The sequence below is a fragment of the Chlamydotis macqueenii genome, chromosome 5, assembly GCF_036417535.1.
Source record: "Chlamydotis macqueenii isolate bChlMac1 chromosome 5, bChlMac1.mat, whole genome shotgun sequence".
Lineage (NCBI taxonomy): Eukaryota > Metazoa > Chordata > Aves > Otidiformes > Otididae > Chlamydotis > Chlamydotis macqueenii.
The window spans coordinates 26,333,267-26,355,592 of record NC_141560.1 but is presented as its reverse complement, the minus strand read 5'-3'; the positions used below and the strand labels follow the sequence as shown (position 1 = coordinate 26,355,592).

The window sequence follows — 22,326 nt, the reverse complement described above, 5'->3', positions numbered from 1 at the left end:
TTGCAGGCCTCACCCTCTGGCCTCTTGCCAGGCGGCCGACTGGGCCCAACTCGGCCCAGCCCGGCTGCAAGAAGTGGAGAGGAGATGAGATGGATGATGTGGAGAGATTCTGAGAGGCGTCTGCCAGCCTGTTGTGAAGAACTTTTCTTGGGAGAGGAACGGCTGCAGACACCAAGGTCAGTTTAGAAGGAGGAGGAGGAATAATGCAGCTCCTGGCCAAGATTCGCCTGCAGCCTGTGGTGACGACCATGGTGGAGCAGGTTGTCCCCCTGCAGCCCATGGAGGTCCACGGAGGAGCAGAGATCCACTTGGAGCCCATGAAGGACCCCGTACTGGGGGAGGTGGATGCCTGAAGGTGGCTGTGGCCCGTGGAGGGCCCACTGGGACAGCCGTTTTGGAGAGACTGCACTCCGTGGAAGAGATGACCCACGCCAGAGCAGTTTCACAAAGGACTGTGGCCCGTGGGAGGGACCCCACAATGGAGCAGGGGAGGAATGTCAGGAGTTCTTCCCCCGACAATGAAGCAGCGGCGTAAAACAACGTGTGATGAACTGACTGCAACCCCCATTCCCTCTTCCCCCCTGTGCCGCTCAGGGAGGGGAAGGTAGTAGAGATAATGTTAAGCCCGGGAAGAGGGAGGGGTGGAGGAGGTTATCTTGTTCTCTGTCTCATTATCCTGCTATTTTTAGTAATAAATGAATAGTTTTCACCAAGTCGAGCCTATTTTGCCCGTAACGGTAGCTTTAAGGATTTTCTCCCTGTCCTTACCTCAAACCTCGAGCCATTTTTCTTTATATTATCTCCCCCTATTCTCTCGGAGGGCGGGGGGAGTGAAAGAGAGACTGCGTAGTCTGGTCCCGATCGGGACTGAACTATGACAACACCCTACAGTGGAGAGCTTTACATTCACCCACGAGCTCCGCTCTCCTCCGCAAGGGACCATGCTAGACTTTTTACTGCCACCAGAACAGGTGTTGGTTTCAGGCAATTTTCAAATGGGGAGAAATATACTTTCTCCATCCAGCAACCTCTGCCACACACCCAAGATCATGCCTTCTGTTTGCTCTCTGCTATTCTCATTCTTCGCTTCCAGGAGAGAGAATAGAGATTTTGGCAGAGCTGCCCTGCTGGCATCAGGTTCCCGGTGTCCCCAAGCCAAGAGTGCTTGCCACAGCTCCTCAGGGGTTGCATACAGCCCTTCCTCCTGTCAGGAAGGGAGGAGATGTCTTCTCTGGGATGCTGGAGAGGAGGCTGTGAGATCAGGAGTCAGTGGAGCGGGCATGTCACAACTCAGTGTTCTTCCTTTTCCACTCTGAAAACACCAGGCAACTCCCAGCAACTGTCTTGCCTAAACAGAGCCCTCTCAGAGGAAGCTCCCTGCCCTCAAGAGCTTAGCCACATTAAGCTGTCTGCACAGCGTCTCAGCACCTTACACCACAGCTATGTCCTTTTCTGTTGCCTGGGTTGCTGGGAAAACGCTTTGCAGGTCCCAGTCATCTCTTCTTTTCTGTGGAGAGGAAGGATGCCTTGCTTCCCAGGCAGCCCTCGTCCAGCACACCCATCCCAGCTGGCTCCCTGGTGTAGATGCTGGTTACAGATTTATGTCCAGCACTCCCGCAGGAGGGACCTTCTCGGGTGGCAGTGGCAGGACCCTGCTCGCACGCTGCCTGGAGTCAGAGGCAGCTGGCCGTCCATCCCGACAGCGAGGGGCAAGGGCGCGAGCCCTTTCCACTCTCTGTTAAATAAACAGGAATTCTGCTCATACTTCATCCTTAGGAAAACAAAGCTGTTTCCATTTAGCTCGGCTTCTGGGCTGAGGTGCAACTCCACCCGCACAAGCATCCGTCGGGGCTTTGCTTCTCCGGGCAGAGATTCAGGCTGAGATCAAGAAGAGGGAGGATTTGCAGCTAGTCCATGCCGGGAGGGCCTCTAACACCCCCAGGATTTTGCTCTCCAGCGCGCTCCTTGATCCAAGCAGCACAGCGCCGGGGGCCTCCCAGCTTCTGCAGCAGCTAACAAGTCCCCGCAGGCTCCCTCATATGCCCGTCTGTAAACCTCTGCTGAGCCATAGCCTGCTGAAGGGAGTTGGGAAGTGGTACTCATTGCTCAGCCTGTATTTTAAGGGATGAAAGCTTGAGCACCACCAGCTCTGGTATCAGCAAAGTAAGCCCAGAGCTGCCCTTCTTCTAGCCACGTCTTGCCCTGAGCAAGTGCTGAGCTCAGATAAGGCTCAGTATGTTGTCTTCTTTATTCCCAGGAAGCAGAGATAATGTGCACCATATCGGCAAGCCAAGGATGCAGTGATTCTTCCCTGGTACCCCTCCAAACAGAGGCACCAATGGCTACCTGTAACATGGCAGCACTGACACCTGTGCTCAGCACAACGCTCAGGCTGACGTCCACATCCCTGTCTTCCTGGGAGTGCCAGCATGCTCAGAAATGGATCTATGACAGCTGCGTTGGGAATGCCCACGGGCACATCTACTAACATTCACAGTTGCCAGGTGCAAATACAAACCAACCAGCACAACCAGTTGTGTGTGACTGGTAAAACCCTGTTGGTCAAGGAGCTGCTGCATCTCACCAAGGCTGAGGGGCAGAAGACCAACAGTAGCTTATCTCCTGCTGTCACAGTTGTGCTTCCTGGACCCTTCTGGCAGGGAAGCCGCAGAAGGCATCGCTGCTTCTGCTTCCAGGCATGAACTCTGGAGAGCCTGAGCACATCTGTCAGAAACAGGGCTGTAAAAAAAGGCAGCTGCCTCACCATGCTTTTCACCAAGACTTTATAGGTTTCTCCAGACTCTCAAAGACCTCCTACTTCCAGAGCAGGCTACTCTCCACAGTGAAGTGGCAGTGATCATAAGAAGCAAGTCCAACTAGCTGAGGATAAGAAATCATTTTAAAGCAGCCCCACCACTCAGGCAAATGGGGAATATTTTGGTCTAAGCAGTTTCTGAATAACCTAGGAGGCTGCTCTCCTAACTCTCTCTAAAGAACATACTGAAATCAAAATCAACACCATCTCTGCTTAGCAAGCAGGTCTCTGGGGAGGATTCATGGGTTTTGTTGCATGCTTATACAGCATCTAATACAGCATTGTTCTAGTGCATGACTTCAGAGCTTCTGATTGCTACTTCTGCACAAACAAACACAAACAAAGCCAATATACACACAAATAAAATAAAGGAGAAACCAAATTCACTCATGTGAGGATTGATTTCCTCTCTTGGCACAGCAAGATGAGGCTTAGAGGTCTGTAAGCTCCCACTCTTGCTCAGCTCCTCTTTCTTAGCAATGCAAATGTGCAGGGAGGTTGGGGACTGGTCATATGTCCTGGATCTCATAGTCTTCTCGCAACCACTGACCTGGAACTACCTGTGTCCATCTGTGAACTGAAAAACCCAAGAGCTTCTTCTACCTCTTCCTTATCAACAAATCAGACAAGCAAGTCAGCTGCTGTGAGAGCGTTGTGGGCTCACTAGAAGAAGTCAGTGTCCCACCAGCACAGCCCATCCTTACCCAGGAGATGACCAAGGACTGGAAAATCCAAGCTGTTTCTCTCAGACTTGACAGTGAACTGAACTCCAGTGAAGGTGACCCTGACTTTGCAGTGCCTAAGAACTGATCCTCATAATTGCAAATACAAGCAAGATCTACCTAGTTCTGTGAAGGCAAATATGCCTCTTGCTTTTGCTGCTACAGCCGAATTGTATGGAGAAAGCCTGACACAGAAGCACAGAAATTACTTTAGTGGTAGCACAGAAATAGATGATGTTGTAACTGCAAGAAGCAGGCTCCAAGTTCAGACAAGTCTGAGAGCATGGTTTCATGAGAAAAATGACCAATCTAATAAGTGGCTTCCATCAAAAGAGGAGTCCACCCCTTCCCTCCCCCACAACGCTAGCCTTGTAATTCTGTCCAGTCGTTCTGGTCCTCATGTAATCTTTCAGGAAGTCAATTTAGCCCACTGAACTGGCACAAAATTATCCTTAATTTTGCTGTGTTAGTTCTGTGTTGAGCCGCAGGCCAGACGAGCATCCGCACCAGTGCAAGGGAAGCGGTGGGAGTGCAGACACTCATTCTTACAGGCTCCACAGCTAGCCCAGAAGTTGGCAGGCTGAAGGGGACACTCAAAAATATTTGGGCAACAACTCATCTAACAGCAGCAAGACTTCTAGGTCATGCCAGTTGTCTGCCATATGTTATATGGTCCACGGACAAAACCCAAGCAATTTAATTGTACGGGAAATTGTCCAGGGACTTAAGTGAGGTGTTTTGATGTGGACCGATGCCAGGGTGTAGGCAGTCCCGCACCTGCCTGCACAGTGCTGATATGCACTGCCCGAGCAGGAAAGGGACAGCACAGGATCGCTCCAGAAGGCAGTCAGTGGTGGCCATGTCCCGGGGTCCTACCTGCAGCCATTGCAAAGGATGAACGTCAAATACTCCCGCCCAGTCTCGTGGGATAAGGCAACATCCTACAGCCTCCACGGGGAGGGAAGGAGGAAAGGCATGGCATGGTCCTTAATGGAGTCCTATTTCCTTGGGACAGCGCCAGAGGATTTAAGGTACGTCAGGCAGCTGGGCATTCAGCAATCCCAGCTCAGCGATTGCTAGACGCTGTGTCTGACTGTCTGGACAGGAATGCTCTGCCGATGCCTGCACAGCCCCTCGTCCTCTGCGCAGAGCCTGAGGTCATGTTCCTTACTGGGAAAGCCTTCAACAGGTGCTGTATCTCCAAGGGCACTGCTCTCCCTCCCCTCCAGTCCTTGCGCACAGAGTGGTGGCATGGAGGGGTAGGAGGAGGTCATCACGGCGGGGAAACTTGTCAGCAATGACCGGGATTGCAGGCACGTGCAAGGGCTGCGTGCTCGCTCAGGCACCGAGCCTCTCTCAGGGCAGCAATGACAGGAGCTTGGCCACCTCTCCCTGCCAGCATCACCTCTGCTTTGCCTGAATTTGGTTCCCATCAGATAGTCTTTCATTTGGGCACCAAGATGTGCCAGCTTCAGTGAACTACTTCGTGTCAGTCAATTCCTTGTCAGTCATTTGAGCCCCTCCAAAACTCTAGATGGCTGAGAGTAAGCATCTAGAAATGTCTCCAGACCACGCATTGCCTCTACTTCAGAAGAGACAGAAAGGCAACAGCTACTTTAAGTGCAACTTAAAATCTGCCAGAAACACAAAAAACCAAAGGCTGACCTGCCCCCTCCTTGGGCAGCTCTAAGTGATGCTGACAGAGAAAGTAAAACAGCTCAAAGAAGAAAAGGAGAAACTGAAGTTACCTCTTGGTTAGGCACCTGTAATTTGCTGTAATGTCTTCTTAACTACAACTGAGGGACTTCTGGAAGATACTTGCAAATTCTCTGTGTGGTGGCTACCAACAAAACAACTCTTTCTGCCCCAGCAAGTGGGTAAATAGCAGCAAAAACAACACAGGCCTTTAGGGGTGGTGCAGTCTAACACTTTGCTCCTGTGTCCACGGACTCTTACAGAAAAGCAGAGGTGACTTTTTAAAAAAACAATCTTGTGGGTTGTTGTATAGTAAGCAGGCACCATTCCCACCTCTCCTTCCACACTGAGGTGCCAGCACTGCAGAGGTGCTTGTCATGGAAAAGCACCTTTCCCACCTTTACTGCCTCCTTCAACAGAAAACTCACAGCTCCAGGGGGACTTCACAAACCACAAAGTGTGGAGGAGTTGCAGCTCGGGTACAAAAGCACCTCAGCACTGACCTGAGGCAGGTGGGCTGAAGCCGCAAGCTCTTCCTCACCCAAAAGGACCAGATGATGCTACAGTTGTCATTCTGAGCTTAACACACTCCTCACAGAGTCTCTCCTGCATGGAGTTCTGTTAGCTCCAACAGCTGCATCTTTGCTTCCGTACCCAACATACAGGCGTCTGCCTGGGTACCAAAATGACCCACACCATGGCATGGTGACACAGAAATATGGAACAAATGGCTCAATAATGGTTAGAGTTTGCTGGGAGACATCTCTGAGTATCATCACTTTGGTCATAGTGGCATTTAACAGTACATGTTATTTCTATGTACCTTCCCAATGATACTACCTGGACATATTGCTCTAAACACAGCCTCCTGGGAAAGAGGTTTAACCCCCACTCCTCCATCCATCCTGTTGCTACTGCTAACGCTGCTCATCAACTGGACAAGGGCAAACTGCTGCACTTCACAGTCCTCCTTCACCGTGGGACCATCACTAGCCTGTCCCATTCCTGCATGTGCCTGGGGACCATGACACAGTGCTGGGGCCAAACCAAGTCCCTTGGAGGGACAGCAGGGCCTGATCCCCTTCAGTCAGCTCCCACATCCCAGGCAGGAGCCTCCGCCAGGAGCCAAGCTGCCCAGTCTCACGAAGCAGAGGCTGTGGCCTGACCGAGTGTGGCGTTAGCTGCCTGTGGGTTTGGGGAAGCATCCTTGCCGAGAACCAGGTTTGACTTACACAGCCGGGACGTGCCGTGGGACGGGTGCCTGAGCGCCTCGCTGGGAGGCATCCCGCCCTGTCGTGCTGGTCCTCCTCCAGAGAGAGCTTGCGGGGGGCTGGAAGGCAGCAGCAGCACTGGGCGGGTGGTACTCCTGCTCGGGAACTACTTCTTCGCACCGGGAGCCCTGGAAGCCTGAGCGACAGGTACAGACCTGGGGACGGCTGCAGGAGCCCTTGTTCTGGCACGGTGGGTCACAGACAGCTGGGGAGACACAGAAAGGTGGTTAGTGGATACGGGGCTCCCAGACGCGTGCTCAGCCCCCATGGTGCTGACACCCATCTGGGGCAGCACAACCGGGCCGGCCCCAACTCTTCTCTGCAGGCAGGTAGCCTTCAAAGTCTCAGTGTTACTGCTGCCGTGGGTCCCTAACACAATGCCACTGCCATCAGAGACTTGTTTCTGTTCCCAGTTCTCCCCACTGGTCTCTGCAGATCTGTTCTCCAGCAATACTCACTTCAGAAAGCTCAGAAATGAGAAACATGGTCTGCAGAGAGCATACAGCCTCCAGCACTGCCCGTAGCTCTCCGAGCAGGAGCAGGACCTAATCCCAGAGCAAGGAGAGGCAACGACTGCCAGACAAGACAACAGACGACCATGCACTATCACAGCCTCTCGGGAGTAGTTTGCACATTACCTTCCTGCATTAGTCTGTTTTGGGGTCTGATTTTCATGGTCCCCCGGCTGCCTCGTCCAGAGCATTCCAGCTCTCCCTCTGCAGCTGATTTTGGAGTCACTATGCTCAAATTCCTCCACAGCTACGGGGACTTACAGTTCATTAACTTCATGCCCAAATCACCCTCAGAGCCTGTGTGTGTTCCTAATTACAGCACATCAGCTTCAGTTTGCGCCCTGGGAGGAAAGTGCTATTAATTATACTCCGGACCCTAACACTTCCCAAGTCAACAGATGCCAAATTGTGTTTATAGCCCAGCCAGAAAGAGCCAGGAAACCACAGCTTGCTCAGGTAGGACTGACTGGGCTCGTCATTCTGAGCAAGAGTAATTGAAAAGGCACTGGAAAACAGTGTCCTCCCTCAAAGAATAAAAGGGACAGCTGGCCAAATAGCAATGAAACCTTGTTGGACAACACAAGGTGGACATTAACCTCCAGCCACGTGGAAATCTTGCAGACGGGTTGAAACATGCAGCCACCACTTCTGCTGAGGGCCCCTTCCCCAGGTCTGCCCCGGGGGAGGCTGCAGGAGCATCTGACATCCCACCACCTTCGCACGCAGCTGCTGGGGTTTCATAAGCACATCCCTCCTTCTCTGGCTGTACTCTCCATCCCCATGAGATCCAAGCACGCCTGCGAGAAACGGTGCTTCTGGGCAACAAACATATAGAGACCTCTAGCCTCCTGTGCCATCCACACATCATCCCCCTATTGCCAAGTGAGGAAAGTCCTCATACAGGCTCTGAGGTCTTTTCACAGCAGTATAGCCCCCACAACTTTTCCCTCGTCCCAAAATTGGACTGCCATCAGCTTTTCCTAACTAGATGAGGGATGCTTTGGCTGGAATGCTTAATTTGACCTTTATTACCATGTTAACACTCAGGAAGAGAGGGAGATCTCAAGGAAAGGGAGAACACAAGTCACATAGGGGTGTACAGGTTAAAGCCAGAAGTTTTGATGAAATGTCCCAGTAAAATAAATCAGCCACCACTGCAGACTCTGAAACAGAGACAGGGTCCTAGTCAGGCAGGAATTAACCGTCTGTGGGAAGTCTGAGACTCCAAAAGTTGATGCAATTTATAATATAAAACTCAGCTCTGATTTAAATAGGCTGCCAGTCCCTACTGTAATCTCCCAATAAACGCCTGTTTTAACAAATGCCACCAGACCAGGAAGCCTGCCATTGAAAACAACCGCTTCACATGCTGAAATACTGCAGAGCCACGACGCTGGGACCTGGGATCACAATGGTTCTCACAACCTCTCCCACCAACAGTGTTCATAGTCACATTAGACTGCGCCCTTCAGCAGGAAAGCAGTGATAAGTGACCAGGCACTCGAAAAAGCCCCTAAGGCAGCTGATAGAGAGAGGAGGAAGAAGGGAATGGGATTAGACTTCAGGTCTCTTCATGCAGGATGGGTGGGGAGCTGCCCTAGCTGAAATATTCCAGCTCTAGGATTTATCCCCTTCCTGGTTGCTTTTGCAGACTCAGGAAGAACTTGAAAGAGCTTTAAAAAGTCACTGGTTTTCACCCAGTCCAGCTGTGCGATGTAGGGAAAACAGATCATTCAGCAGAAGTACTGCCAACGCCACGAGTCAGGCCTCCAAAACCGTAACATTGACAGAAGAAACAAGACGATTGAAAAAAAAAATTGAATCTTTCCTTTGCTTTTTGGTTTCTGAGCCCTGGGGTTACTCTGAGACGTTTCTCCCAAGCTGTGTGGGCTGTAAACTGCTTCTATTAAGATGACAGCCACTCATTTCTTCTCATTGTGGTCTCATGCTGCTCTCTCACCTGCTCCAGGAGCTGGGACTTCAGGGAAAGCAAAAAGGGTCATCTCAAAACTCTTAATGAAAGGATGAGATTTGGAGCACTGCTGAAGTATCATCAGTAGCGATGCTAGTTTGTCTAAGACCACCTAGCAGTGCCCTCATAGATCAAGTCCGGTGCTGCTATCTGGTCTTCAGCGCATGAGGTAAGTCCTCCCTGCAAGGTCACACCGTAGGGATGACTGTGGTGTGACCCTGACCACCCACTTAGGCCAGGCAGGCAGGACCGTCAGAGGGGAAGGTCACCAAGTCCAATGTCCCATCGCTTTGCAGGCACACTCGGCCCGGGACTGAGCAATGACTTTGCAAGGTAGTATTCAATTACTGTGTCCCTGCTGCTCTGCACGCACTCTAGGTCTAGGAGAGTGGTGTAGATCTTCACTGTAAGCAGCTCCTGCTCAATCTCATTTAAATGTGGGAGAATCTGTCCATCTCCATCCAACTAGGCATCAACAGGCAAATTGGGAAGATGCTGAAGGACTTGTACCACTAGGGTGGTTCATTCCACTTTCTCATGGAAAAGCTTGCTTATTGATGCAGAGCGACATGTAGTCTCAGTTCTAACATAAAGCTCTGACTATGTTAGCTAAGCCAAGAGGGATGCACCATTTAACACAAGTGAAAGATCTGTGCAGGCTGACAAGCAAGGAGATCAACAGCAATGTAGGAATAACAGAGAGGGAAAACTTCAATGAAAAACAATTCGGGCTCAAAAAACTCTACGGTCACTGTACAGAAGAGAGATAAAAGGAGGGAGCATGTGAATGTCATCTCCATTTTGCAGATGTGGAAAAGCCCCAGGTGCTAACGCGACTGTCTGAAGACATGCTGTGAGACCACAGCAGAGCCAGCAACTCATCCTGGAATCCCCACGCCTTCATCCAGTGTCTTAACCGCAAGACCATCTGTATGAGATTAGAAAGTACATGAATTTATTTAGTCCTTCCCAACATGCTGATTAAAAATGTTTCTTTTAAGCTTTAAAATATCCATGTCAGAAAGAAACCTCACCCTGCATTACCAGCCCAGCCTGCTGTCTTGGGAAGCAGCAGAGAACCATAGTAAATAATGCTGATAAAAGTGGAGGTTGATGAACTAACATTGGGAGGCTGAGCAAGAGGATTCCCCTGCTCTGAGCAGCGAGGAAGCATGATGAGCTAATAGGCAGCAGCTAAATTATCGACAAGTGCACACTGCAGTTCCTGAAATACAGGCAGTGCAAGGCAGCTTCTGGCCCGCTTGTGTGTACATGTTTCTTCTCCACCAAACACAGGACATAAAGCCCTGAGTCGCATCCCAGGATGAAGTTAAACAGGCAGAAGGTTGGATGAACTCCTCGGGCCCAAGTTCAGATGTAGCTCATTATCCCTAATGTCCCCTCCTGCAGGAAGACCTCTGGAGCCCCACAGGATGTCCTGTGTGCACTTCAGTGTGGTGACCTGGCAGCACGTGGCTAGAAACCAAGCCCATTGCAAGTGGGCCAGATCTTCCTCCTGAACTCCCTTAGCTCACTTCCACTTTGCCAGGAAACATCGGCATCCCAAAGAGAGAGATTTGTCTTTTTCATCTTCCCAGTCATTGAATCTCTGAAAACTCCCCAAATCCCTACTACACTGTGGTCCTCAAAGCTGGAACAAACCAAAAGGCTAGAAAAAACTGCCCTTGGCTTGAGTTCAGTCATATGCAGAAACACTGCAAGAAGAAAGTCCCCAGAAAAGCACAAGTAGAGAAGGAAGAAATCACCCTGCTTGGTAGGTGATAGGGAGTAGATGAAGGCAATAATTTGGCCTATCCTCTCTCCTGCACTCAGGCTCAGACCCATCAAAACCAAGGTCCTGCCCAAGACGCAAATGCCAACTTCTTCCCTGCTTCACCATGCTAAGAGGTTCCCTCTGGCTGCATTTCTACCCTGCGAACTTCCCTGATAGGCCCCATATCAAAGACCATGGGATCAGACATTAAAGAGTAATACAGCGCAGCAACTAACTGGGACGGGCTGTCCAGCTTGCCTTGGCAGCCTTGAAAACAGCTGAACGTCCCCAGCAGCTTGAACTCCAGCAGAAAAGCCCAGTGAGGGAGGAAGCTGGGAAGAAAATGATGTTTACACATCACCGGTCTCCACCTAAGACCTGCCTGAGATTTACCATCCCCAGTTGGGGGGACCCTGTCAGGCCTGATCATGTTGACAGTGTCCTTTTAATAAATCCTTGGGAGGAAGGGCCCAGCACCTGAGCAATCGCTAAACAGCCTGCGTGGCTGCAAGCCCAGATCTACTGCTCCTCCGAAAATCCCTAATGAGAGAAAGATGCTGCCATCGCTGGCCCCGCGCTCTGTTTACAGACGCTGTCTGGCAGCACAGCACGCTCTCTACCGTTTGGCTTCTGTCGGCGGGGGGGAGAGGGAGAAGGGAGGTGAGTCAGCCCTTGGCCCCTTGCTCCCAAACAGCGATCGCTAATGCAATTATCCCGGGGCGGCCGAAGCGCCCTGAAATCCCCCGGCAAACAAAGCTGAGCCTCTTTCCCTGCTAAACATCTGGGCAGCTGCTGCCACTCAAGTGAAGGCAGATGCTCCCGGCTATTCTGGGCAGGGCGTTCCCATCCAGAAAGCATGCCTGGAGCCTGTGTGCTCCCTGCCCTCCCAACTGCCCCCGCGCTGTGGGCAGCCCCTCGCCTCCCTGGGACCGGGCAGGTGCACAGGGCAGGCAGTCCCCTGGGAAGGCCCACGAGTGGGCCGTTGTTTAGGGACAGGGATGGCGGCAGGGGCTGGGCTGTGGTTGCAGAGCTACTGGGAATGGAGATGACAGTGCAGCTGCCTCTGGAGTGGACCGCACCAGTGCCTGCCCAAACCCCCTTCCCTTCCAGTGCTGGGCTGGGGAGCCCAGAATGATCTCAGCCTCCTGGGCGGTTTGGAGGAGTGGAGCCCTTATTAACCCCACTGTGGGCAGGTGCAGTTCCCACACTGCAGGAGTGCCCTGCAGCCCCCCTCCATTTTACACACCCCACATGCTGCACCACACTCCAGCCCCACCCATCCCAGCTGTTGTGCCAACTCCATTAATTGCTTTTCTTAATAGCACTCAGATAATTTGCAGCCCTGCTTGCCCACGTGAGCACAGCCTCACTCTGCCAGTTCCTGCCCGCTGGGACTTTCACAGACCTGCCTTGTGCTCCAAGCAGGACGACGAGAGCGCAGGGCACAAAACTCACCCATAAATGTGCCGTTGCAATGCCCTGCCCCAACAAGATCTTGCTCGGCATAGACACTAATAACGATCATAAAATAAAGCCATAACGATTCAGCATGCTCAGACTTTGCGAGCAGGTGGGGAGAGCTGACCCACAGCCCAGCAGCCCTATGGAGAGGCTGCGGCGCTGACTGCGGAGACCCCATGGTCCATCTCCTGCCCTGGGACAGTGCAGGGGACGCGTGCGGGGTCACAGCAGTACTTGAGTGCTTTTAGGGGTGCACAGCAAGACCTGCACTGGCTGAGCCTGTCATACTCACGTTTGATGCAGCGGTTTGTGCCGGGAGCCGTGGTCCATCCTGGGCAACATTGTCTGCCGCAGACATTTGGCCTAAGCAGAGAGACAAAGCAGCGTGGTTAGGAGAAGGGGAAGCCGAGGTCTCTCTGGAGCCAGCACCTCTGAGTCACCCGTAAAATTATTTCCTGCAGCATCTGATATTTCCTTCCAGATGGACCAGCAGCTGAGATCAAAACCAGTGGGACAAGGGCTGAGTTGTTTAAGTGCTTGGAAACTAAACCCCCAAGGACGATGTGAATGCTGCAGTGTGAGCAGTCCCTCAGGGACTATCTCCCTTTTGAACTGGCATTATGCTGGGTTCCTGGCAGAGTGCTCAGAGGAACCATTTTCCTCCTGAGAGCAATTGGAGGCCGGTGGCCTGCGATCATTAATGATCTCATGGCACTTTGCGGTATTGGGGTGTAGATCAGGCCTGATTCCAGCTTTGGTCATAGCATTTCGCCTCCGCAAGTGTCCTGAGCTGCTTCGGCCGAAGACAACATTTCATTCTCTGCCTAACTGCTGCTGCCTGTTTCTGTTCACTGCTCAGGCCCACCCCGGGAGGGATGGCACGCCAGCAGTTGCATGGGCCACTTCCCTGCTTGCTCTCCCTTTGAGAGCACCGCAGCCCCACATTTGTTATCTGCCTCTGGCACAGCAGCCCTGGGGGCCAGGGACTCCCGGTTGGTGCTATGAAATCTGTGCCTGCTTGACATGCATGGTGCTAGGCTAACTCCAGGATGTTCACATCATTTCCATGGTGGTTAATTCCAGCACTTTGCTGCAACTACTTTTTGACGACCTTTGCATGAATGACGTCCTCCCCACTTCTCCCTTACTATGTGTTTTCAGGCAGTGACTGCTGCCAACATGCAGCTATCAGAGGCAGCACTGTGCCTCCAAGAGGTGCTCCGCAACGCCCAAGCAGGCAGCTAATCCTGCTTCGTCTGGTCATATCTCATATTTAGACAACTGCAATGAGAGGGAATAACAAGTTGCAGGTTGCTCTCCAAGTGTATTCACTCATCAGGGAGGGAAGGTTTGGGGAATATGTAATTTTTGCATGTCTAGGTAGATCGGAGACTACAGTCATCAACAGATAAAAAGTTAGAAACAGGCAGCCTGAAAGCTCTGGAAAGCCTCTGGAAATGAAGTGGGGAGCATGGTTTATTTCTAACGCCAGACAAAGCAGTCAGAGCTGCTGACAGAATTTACAGGAACCATGGAAATATGCACATTCGTCTTCTGGATTGACTTTCACATGAACACAGCAGGGTCAGAAGACGATCCTGTTCTGCACCGGCATCCTCGTGACTCCTGCATCCACATGGCATGAGACGAGACTCCAGAAGGGCCAGAGCTCAAGCTGTGAGGCTCACGTTTTAGGGGAGCCAAAGACATGGGTAGCAGGCGTGCCAAGGATAGTTCTGGTGTTCATGAATGAAGCTGCCTGTAGAGATACAATTGCTCCACGTGGGAAAGGGAAGTGGTCTGAGAAGCCACATCATTTGTAAATGTTATCTAGCCCTTCAGGATCAACATTTTATTAACCTGAGTAGATTTTTACAGGGAGAAAGCACTTAAATTCCCTTGGTGTGACTTCCTGCAAACAGAATAAGCCAAAGTAATTCCTGCATCCACTCACATCTGCTCTGGCTGGGCTAAAGCACGAATTTCCAGCTTTTTGTCTGTCAATCCAAAAAGATCTATGGATCTTTTCTTAAAGACATCCCCAGAAAGTATCCAAGGAAAGCAAACTTTCCTTTACTCACTGCATGAGAGCTCACAAAAGGCTCTAAACTTTTTAAAGATATCCTGAGCTGGAGCAGGTCGTTCGGTAATTAAGGTCGGCTGAGGGAGTCCACTCCAAGCAGCAGCATAAGCAGCTTCACTTAAACTGTCGCAGCTCCCATTCTTCCTTCAGCATAGCTGAAACACACCTTGCAAGTCATACTCAGACAGCCTGTTCAAAGAGCGAAGCCCTTGCCCTTTTCCACCTCAGCTTACTGACATAATCAGAGGTTTTTTTCTTGTAGGCGAAATAACCACCTTCTCCAGAGAAGCTGTCTTGGCCTTGAATCACAGGATTAGTTCTTCATGGCATTATTGTTCAAGTTTTATCTATATCTCTTACAGGCATGCTGGAGGGAGCATGCTCCTAGCTGCTTTCAATTCCAACAGCGAGCCAGAGGTTGTAGGAAGGAAGGTACAAGACTAAAACAGACAGGGGCCCCAAGCCTGAGCAGACAAGATCACTCTTGAAGGCATGAAACCCCTGTTGGGTTCGGCACAAATCTCTCATTAGCAGAGTCAGTTTGAGTCACTGACAACTCCAGACATGAGTTACCAGCCCCAGGTGAAGGGAGATGCCAGCATCAGGGCGATGCCTCTCGAGGGAGGACAGCCCAGCACGCACAAAGGGGAGCAACTTGGCAGGGATGCCTTGGAGGCAGGGACAGAGGGAGTACCTGGATGGGAATGTCCCTTCCTTCCATAACCTCCTGGATGAGAGGATGAGCAGAGATGGAAGCACGGAGGACCTCCAGGACTGGTAGTGAGCACTTGAAGATAGTACTGGAGGGCAGAGAAGGACCACAACTATTTCCCAATGAAAGCTCAGTGAGCAGAACCTCACATAGCATGGGGCATCGGGTGAGCAAGGGCATCAGCAGTGGGAAAACAGCTATGGGGGCTTTGCTGCATGGGACCCAGTCCTGAGCACATCTGCTTCTACTTAAAGTCTTTAGTTGGCATTTGCATGGCCCGAGTGCCATGTGGTTTTTCCTGCCTTACAAAGAATTCAGAACGAATCCCGGGAGGTTTAAGGAGCATGGAATGTTTGCAACGTGGAGGGACGGTGCTCGAGAGAGTGGTGGCCCCCAGCTGCATTTGTCCTGCTGCATGTGCCATCGCCAATGCTTTGGGCAAAGACGTGGCTCAGGCATGAGCTACCTGCAGGGCATGTTCGTCCTGGGCCTCTTCATCCAGCGCTGCTTCTGAAGAATAAAAAAAGTGGCAGAGTCCCTCCAGGTCTGGTGTCGCTGTCCCGGGGGTGGCTGCTGGGGAGCTACCTGTATGCACTGAGCAGCACCTCATGACCCCCCATTGCACAGGGGACAGGGGCTTTGAAGGCAGCAGGCAGAGCTACCCAGCAAGGGGACCTGCTGGATGCCATGATGCACCAAGCTCCTGGCAGCTAACAATGACGTGAGACAAAGCTACAAAGCACTCAGCTGCCACACAAGGCTGAGCACCCAGGCTGCCTCCTGCTTACCCACTCCTTGAAACGGGAAGCATGGCAGCAGGGAGAGGGGAGCAGGACTCTCACCCTCATCGTGGGCTGCGGAGGGACCAGAGGATGGGTGGGCACTTGGAGGGGTCAGCAGCTCTCCCAGGTGTAAAGAAGCTCAACACAGCCCCAGATCAGAGCAGAAGATATGTCCTCACATAGGTTTCTGAAGCTGAAGTCCCATTGAACACTCACACTAGGTCATGCAGCACAGGGATGCCCTATTCCAGCCCTGCCGCTGATGCCAAAATAAACCTTGGGCAAATTATCAGTCTTCCCTATCTCTGTCTCCTTATCAGTGGAACAGGTTAATTAACGTATTTACCTTCCCAAGGGCCAGGTCAGCTAGCACACATCTTTCCTCAGAAATGAAATATTGCTGGGGACTTTCCCAGGCACTGGGACTTGATTGCCTGTAAGGCTGGACTGCTGCAGGGCTCCTGGGCCACTTAGCACCTTCTAAAATAGTTCCCAGCCCATCTCTGACCAGAGCAGACAGAGACTGTTTCCAATAGCCAGTTCCCGCCCAGGCACATTCCCCGGCAGGTTGTGAAAGCATGGAGATGTCAGCTACTACTCACTGGCCTCCTCCTTTCCCAGGACAGGCAGCTCCCTGGCACCCCTCACAGAGCTGAAGCCAGTGCCATAAAGCCTCCCTGCATCCAGAAGTCCCATTCATGGCCCTGACTGGATTCACCAGCACAACCTGCAACTTGGGCAAAGGAGCTGAGGCAAGCCAGTCAGCCCTTCATCACTTGCTTTGTTGCAGCAGCCAAAGGCCCCTGTCAGGATCAGGTCCCCACTGCCCAGAATGGTACCCCAGGATGGTACAAGCCTGCAAGATCTCGCAGTGTTACACAAAATCAGAGCCAAGCAACTGTCACAAGCACCAGGGGGATGGAAAACAAGAAAACAGTAGTAAGATCATGGCTTCACGTAGTTTCAGCATGTGCACAGCCTCAGTAACGATCACATACTGTTTCTGAAGCATTTTTTTTTTACACCATTTATTTTAAAAGCAATCTATGCATCATCTTTCAACTTCACACAGCACTCTGCGCTGCCAGATACGCTGGCTCCATTCAGGTCATTTGCAGCATCCCCGCAGAAGGCCAAGGGGACCATTAGATCATCAGGTCTGCCTTTCTACTGCAGGACAGTGAAGTTCATCCAACTGCACATGAAATATTTGCAGTTAGACCGACTGAAGAACATTAGCAAAAGGCTGCTGGCATCAATGAGCCACTGAAAATCCTCTGCCAAGTCCACATCAGCGTTAACTGGCTCTGCTCCTGAGCAGTCCTATACACACACTGCAGCAAGAACCTATATCCCGCAAAGCCTGGGTGAGGCGGGACTCTATAGTCACAGGCAGTGTCTACAACAGCAATTAAACAAGAACTGGGGTGCAGAAGGCACAAAAAAAAAGTGGGCGGGAGAAGGAGAGAGCACAGGACTCCCGGTCTGTTGCCTGGGGAGCCTCACATGCCCCTGAAAACTGTCCTGGCAGGTACCAGAAGAGGAGGCTTCCCCAGACTACTCCCCTGTTACTCACCTTCCTCTGATCTTGCGTACATCACCTGAAGATCATCACTGGCACCCACTATCCCAGCCAGGGGCAGAGGAACAAGGGAGGTCACATCACAGGGGGTAATGCAGCCGGCTCACAAATACAGCCATAACTGGCGTGCATCAGGGCTTGGGAGCTCCCTACCCCACAACACTTCAGAGGAAAATCTTTCCATGGACCAGAAGCTGCGTTGACGAACCTACAAACACTTTAAACATCAGACTGAACACACTGGACTGGGAAGTCACCAGCTCCACGGCATTCCAGCAGCGAGGACTGGTGTGTGTCTGCAAACCAGTCAAGGGGGCTGGGGAAACAGGCAGGTTAAGCAGAGCACAGTAAAGCAGAGATGCTTGGGGGCTAGATTGTTCTCCGCACTCACTGTTAGGAGACACAGAATTTTCTGTGATATTTGCTGTGGTGTCAAAAGTCACCTCACAATGAGCCACCGGGAGAAAATACTAAAACCCTGTTCTTTCAAGACTTGCAGTCAGATGCACTCATGGAAGGGTGTGAGCAGGTCTCACCTGCAACAAAGTCAGACACGAGCACGGTGGCAGACGCATCCAAATGATCCCCAAGGAAAAAACTCAATTTTGAGTATGCTGCTATCAAACAAAATGAGAAAATAATTATCCAGAAAAGGATATAGTGCTGATAAATAGGGTTTTCAACCACAGGACTGCGAGGCCCCTCGAGGTACCAGCAGAGAATTCTGCCTGGGGAATCAGGAAGAGCAACCCACGCAGGAGTTGAGATTTTAAGCCAAAGTAGCTGTATAAATAAATAGTGCCAGGGTTTAATACAGCCTGCAAAGCTACCTGAGTAAGGGAAAATGAAGGTAGTCATACTAGAGAGTAGTAGGAGTTCAGTGTAAATAGAAGAACAGAAAATATCCCACCTGGCAAAAAAATGAAACATCATGAAATGAAATTTTTTAGAGGCCCTGAGTTTCCTGGATGGAAATGTGTCCGGTGCAGCAAGGGACGTAAGAAGATGGATGAGGTGGAAGGACAGAGTCTCACCGAATGGCTGGAGGCAGCAGCAGCTAGCTTTCCATGAGGAGTAACGCCATGTGGTTACTCACGGACAATTATTTCAGCTAGGCTTTCTCATATGCTCCAAAGACAGTAGGTCATAGAGAAGTTTTAAAAGTGCTGATTTGGACTCCAGAAGAGGTGGAAAGCTACAGATGACAAGCTCTGCATGTTCCAGAGTTCAAGTTCTTGGGAATCAGAGCAAGCCTCATATCCCCAGCCCTCATCTTCCAGGACAGAGTGGAGGCAGAGAGCACAGCACAGCCTACACGGGGAACGAAGCACCAAGGCACAGCTCTTCCTCTAAGCTGGGAGGCAATGGCACTCTCTGATACCCCAGGAAGCCAAATCTAGCTGATCAAAGGTCAACAGAGCCAATGTGCTGGACCAACAACCCCTTTAAGGGTTGAAAGCAAGCTACTTGTAAAGAGGTTCAGGAATTTTCTGAACATAGTGTGAACCTTGGGGCTGCTCCTGACAGTGGTGCGGGCTGGCTGTTGTCACCAGAGGCAGCTGCAGCCTAAAAACCTGCTAGAGACTGTTCAGGGTAGTCATTGAAAGGAAACAGACTACATCTCAGATGACTCAAGTCCAATTGAACTGCCACATGATGACAACTATGCTGACAACACTCTGACTGCAAAAAGAGTAAAATCCTCCTGACCCCCAAAAAGCCCAAACCTGACTGGGTGGAACTGGGTCTTCCCAAGACTCTCCCTCTGGGCGGCTGACAAACCAAGGCTAATGAACTGGGAAAGGCAGACCAAAATCTGCTCAAGATCTACCTGCCATTGACTAGCTGCTAGTGACAAATCCTGTGTGCATCAAACATAATGGGAAGAACAAGATTGGGTTTACTGCTTCTGCAGGTTTGTTGTGGAAAACTACACAGAGGGGACATCTCTGCCTTTACATTTTGCAAGGGAGGCAAGTATGGGGGAGAGAAACCTCAGAGATTAAGCTGCCTTTTCTATTCTACTGAACCTCCCCACCTGACGTTAGCAGAAAGAGTTTCTGCCCATGTCAGAGGGCAGTAAGCCCAAAGCCTGCCCTCTGTGTCTCCCCGGCACAGAGAGTGGGCATGGGCTGCCACATGGGTCGGTCAAACTGCTGGCACGACGTAGTTGGTGGCCCTTCCCAGCTGGCAGAGGAGCTCATCACGAGGGGCACCAGCCACAGGGCAGCAGAGAGGGAACTGCAGAGGAGGGGGCCCAGGGCCAAAGTGTATGTCAGCGCTGCGCCAGACGTCCCGCTCGCAGGCTCCCCTCACAGCGGAGCAGCTGGCCTTGCCATATGATCTCCCCTCCACCTCCACAGGGCTGTAGCCAGAGACTGGAGCTGGAAGCGGCCCTGCCAGGCAAGTCATAGGAAGCCTCCCCCGGCTGAGCCAGCTGAAGCCATGGGAAGCTGCCGCGCAGAGCGCTTACAAGGGGCCCATTATGGGAGGAAGGAGCCAAGAGGCCAGGTACCTGCAGCAAGAGCGGCAGCAGCCAGGCTCCGTCCTGCGGAGTCAAGCGAGCCCCTCCGGCCTCTCCCACCGGCCACGTATGAAGCACGGCACCCTGGCCACGCTCCATCCTCCCTGGCAGCCCCTCACCCTGCGTGCTTTTTGGGACAGCCGTAGGCAGCCCCGGGGAGCGGCAGACAACCCCCCATCGCCCGCCGCCGCTGTCTGACCCGCTGGAGCCCTGAGGTGTCAGCAGAAGGGCGTCACACCCAGCGCGTCTCTACACGGCGCACCCCCGTGCGACAGGCGGCCGGCGACGCGGGGTCCTGCCCGCCTGGCGCTCCCACACACACGTGTGCGTGCACACGGACACACGCGCAGGGCGAGGGACACGCGCGGGACGGAGCCGGGGCACGAGAGCGAGCGCCGGGCGGCGCCGGCTCTGCTCCGGGTCCTGGTGCCAGAGCCAGCCGAGGGGCAGCACGGCCCCGGCCCCCCGCACACCACCCCCGCGCATCACCCCGGGCACAGGCTGCGGGGCATCCACACCGCCCGGGGGGAAGGAGGGTGTGTGAGAAGGGGGGATGCGCCTGGATGCAGCACGGGTCCCAGGACGGGACCCGGCGCCGGGACCACCGGAGCTCCCACTACGCACCCCCAGCAGGGCCCCCCCGGCCGCAACACTTACCCCGTCATCCTCCCTCTGCCGCTCGGCTCCTTCGCCCGGGGCACGACCCGGGCTTTCAGCCCGCCGCCCTGCCGCTGGCGGGAGGGGTCCAGCCCGTTCCTCTGCCCCGGGCCGGGACCCAGCCCGGCATCGCCCGCCTGCCCCCGGGGCGCGGGACGCTGTCTCCGGCCATCGCCGCCACTCGGGCTCCCGCCGGCAGCCGCGGAGCCGCGCTCCACGTGGAGGGCGGCGGGGAGGGGCCGCGACAGAGGCGGGGGTCCGGGCGCCGGGGCCGGGCCGTGCGCCGTGCCCGCCGCCCCCGGGGCAGCCCCCCGGCCCCGTGGCCGCGCCGCCCCCCCGCTCCCCGGCTCCAGCCTGGCCGCGGAGTCCGGGCGGCAGCCGGCGAAGCTCAGGAGGAAGGCGAAGGTGAGCGGGAGGAGGCTGGCGGCGGAGCCCCGCATGGTGTCAGCCGGTGGCCGGGGCGAGGCGCGGGACGCTCAGCGGCCGGCCGGCATCCCGCGGCGGGCGCGGGGCAGCGGGGACCGCCGGCTCTCCGCCCTCTGCTCACCGCCCCATCCCGCTGCGGGGCTCGACCGGGACCCGCCGCCCAGCAGGGCCGGGGGCGCGGGCTGCCGAGAGGCCCCCCCGGGAGGAGGAGGAGAAGGAGGAGGAGGTGGAGGAAGAGGAGGAGGAGGAGGAAGGCGGCCGGCCCCGCTCGCCCGGGCCGCCAGTGAGCTCCCGTGCTCCGCGGGCAGCTCCGAGCACCTTCGCGCCTGCCTCTGGCACTGGCAGCGCCTGGAGGGGATGGAGGGTTTTATTTTTGGAAACCTCCCCCTTTTGTGTCTTTTTGATGCTGACATCCCCCCTCTCCGGAGGACACGGCTCGGCCCCCCTCCTTTAGCAGAGGAGACATTCCAGCAACACCCACTTTGGCAAAGGGAAACAAACTACAACAGAGCAGCCTTAACCCCTGCCTGGCCAGGGAGTCCCGTCCCGCTGCCGGCCCGGCAGCCACCGTGCGGCCCCCGGAGCCCTCCCCGCCGCCCGGCCCGGCCCTGCCCGCAGCTGGAAGCACCGGGGAAGGAGGAGCGGCCTCGGGTGTGGAGTGAGGGGAGCAGGAGGCGAGGGGGCCGGAGGAACGCACCGCCGCCCCCCAGCATCGGGAGACGTCAGGAGCCGCACAAGCGCCGCCAGCCCTCTTGCTGCTGCGGGTTGCATCTCCCAGGGCAGAGGCGCGGCAATGGGGAGAGCCCTCTGCCATCCCACCCCGGCTTCGGAGCTCTCACATCCCCTCAAACCCAGCTCAGGGCTTTCTATTCTTGCTTGCATAGGTCTGGGCTAGAAAAGGAGCCACCTAAAAGCTCCAGGTCCTTCAGCTAAGAGAAATCTTCCAGGAGACATATCCCGAGATGTCCCTTCTTCCTTCCCCCCATCTGTCTCCACACAGGCATCTGGAGGTTGAGGCATGACTCGAAATAACTGCTTTATATGCACTCAGAAAGACTGAGGGAAGAGCAAGAGGAGGGAGAAGAGGGGGCAGAAATCCCCCTTCAGCTGCACACATCAGTTTGGCCATGCCCTCTGCCACAGCTCTGCTGCTCTCTGCTGCCCTTGGCCATTGCGAGCAGGGAGTGAATCCTCCCAGAGGAGTGCAGGCTCACTCCCAGCCCAGCAGCACGGTATATTTGGAGTAGGCTCATTCTGGCCCGCAGCAGTGGCTGTGAACTTAGCAGGTGGCTAAAGACCTCTCACCGCACCTCTGCACGCGATGAGGCAGAGCAGGGC

General features: G+C 53.7%; 1 protein-coding gene across 2 annotated transcripts in view; it reads right to left on the bottom strand.

Annotated features, from left to right (window-relative positions):
• Positions 1 to 21,332, bottom strand: part of LTBP2 (latent transforming growth factor beta binding protein 2) — a 73,776-nt gene extending 52,444 nt beyond the window's left edge. For both annotated transcript variants that reach the window (XM_086748139.1, XM_086748140.1), the window contains exons 1-3: positions 20,563 to 21,332; positions 12,515 to 12,585; positions 6,465 to 6,708 (exon numbers count right to left, since the gene is read on the bottom strand). In XM_086748139.1, coding sequence (XP_086604265.1) covers positions 6,465 to 6,708; positions 12,515 to 12,585; positions 20,563 to 21,002 — 755 coding nt within the window. In that variant the 5' untranslated portion in view covers positions 21,003 to 21,332. The remainder of the gene's footprint in view (positions 1 to 6,464; positions 6,709 to 12,514; positions 12,586 to 20,562) is intronic.
• Positions 21,333 to 22,326: the final 994 nt, after the last annotated feature.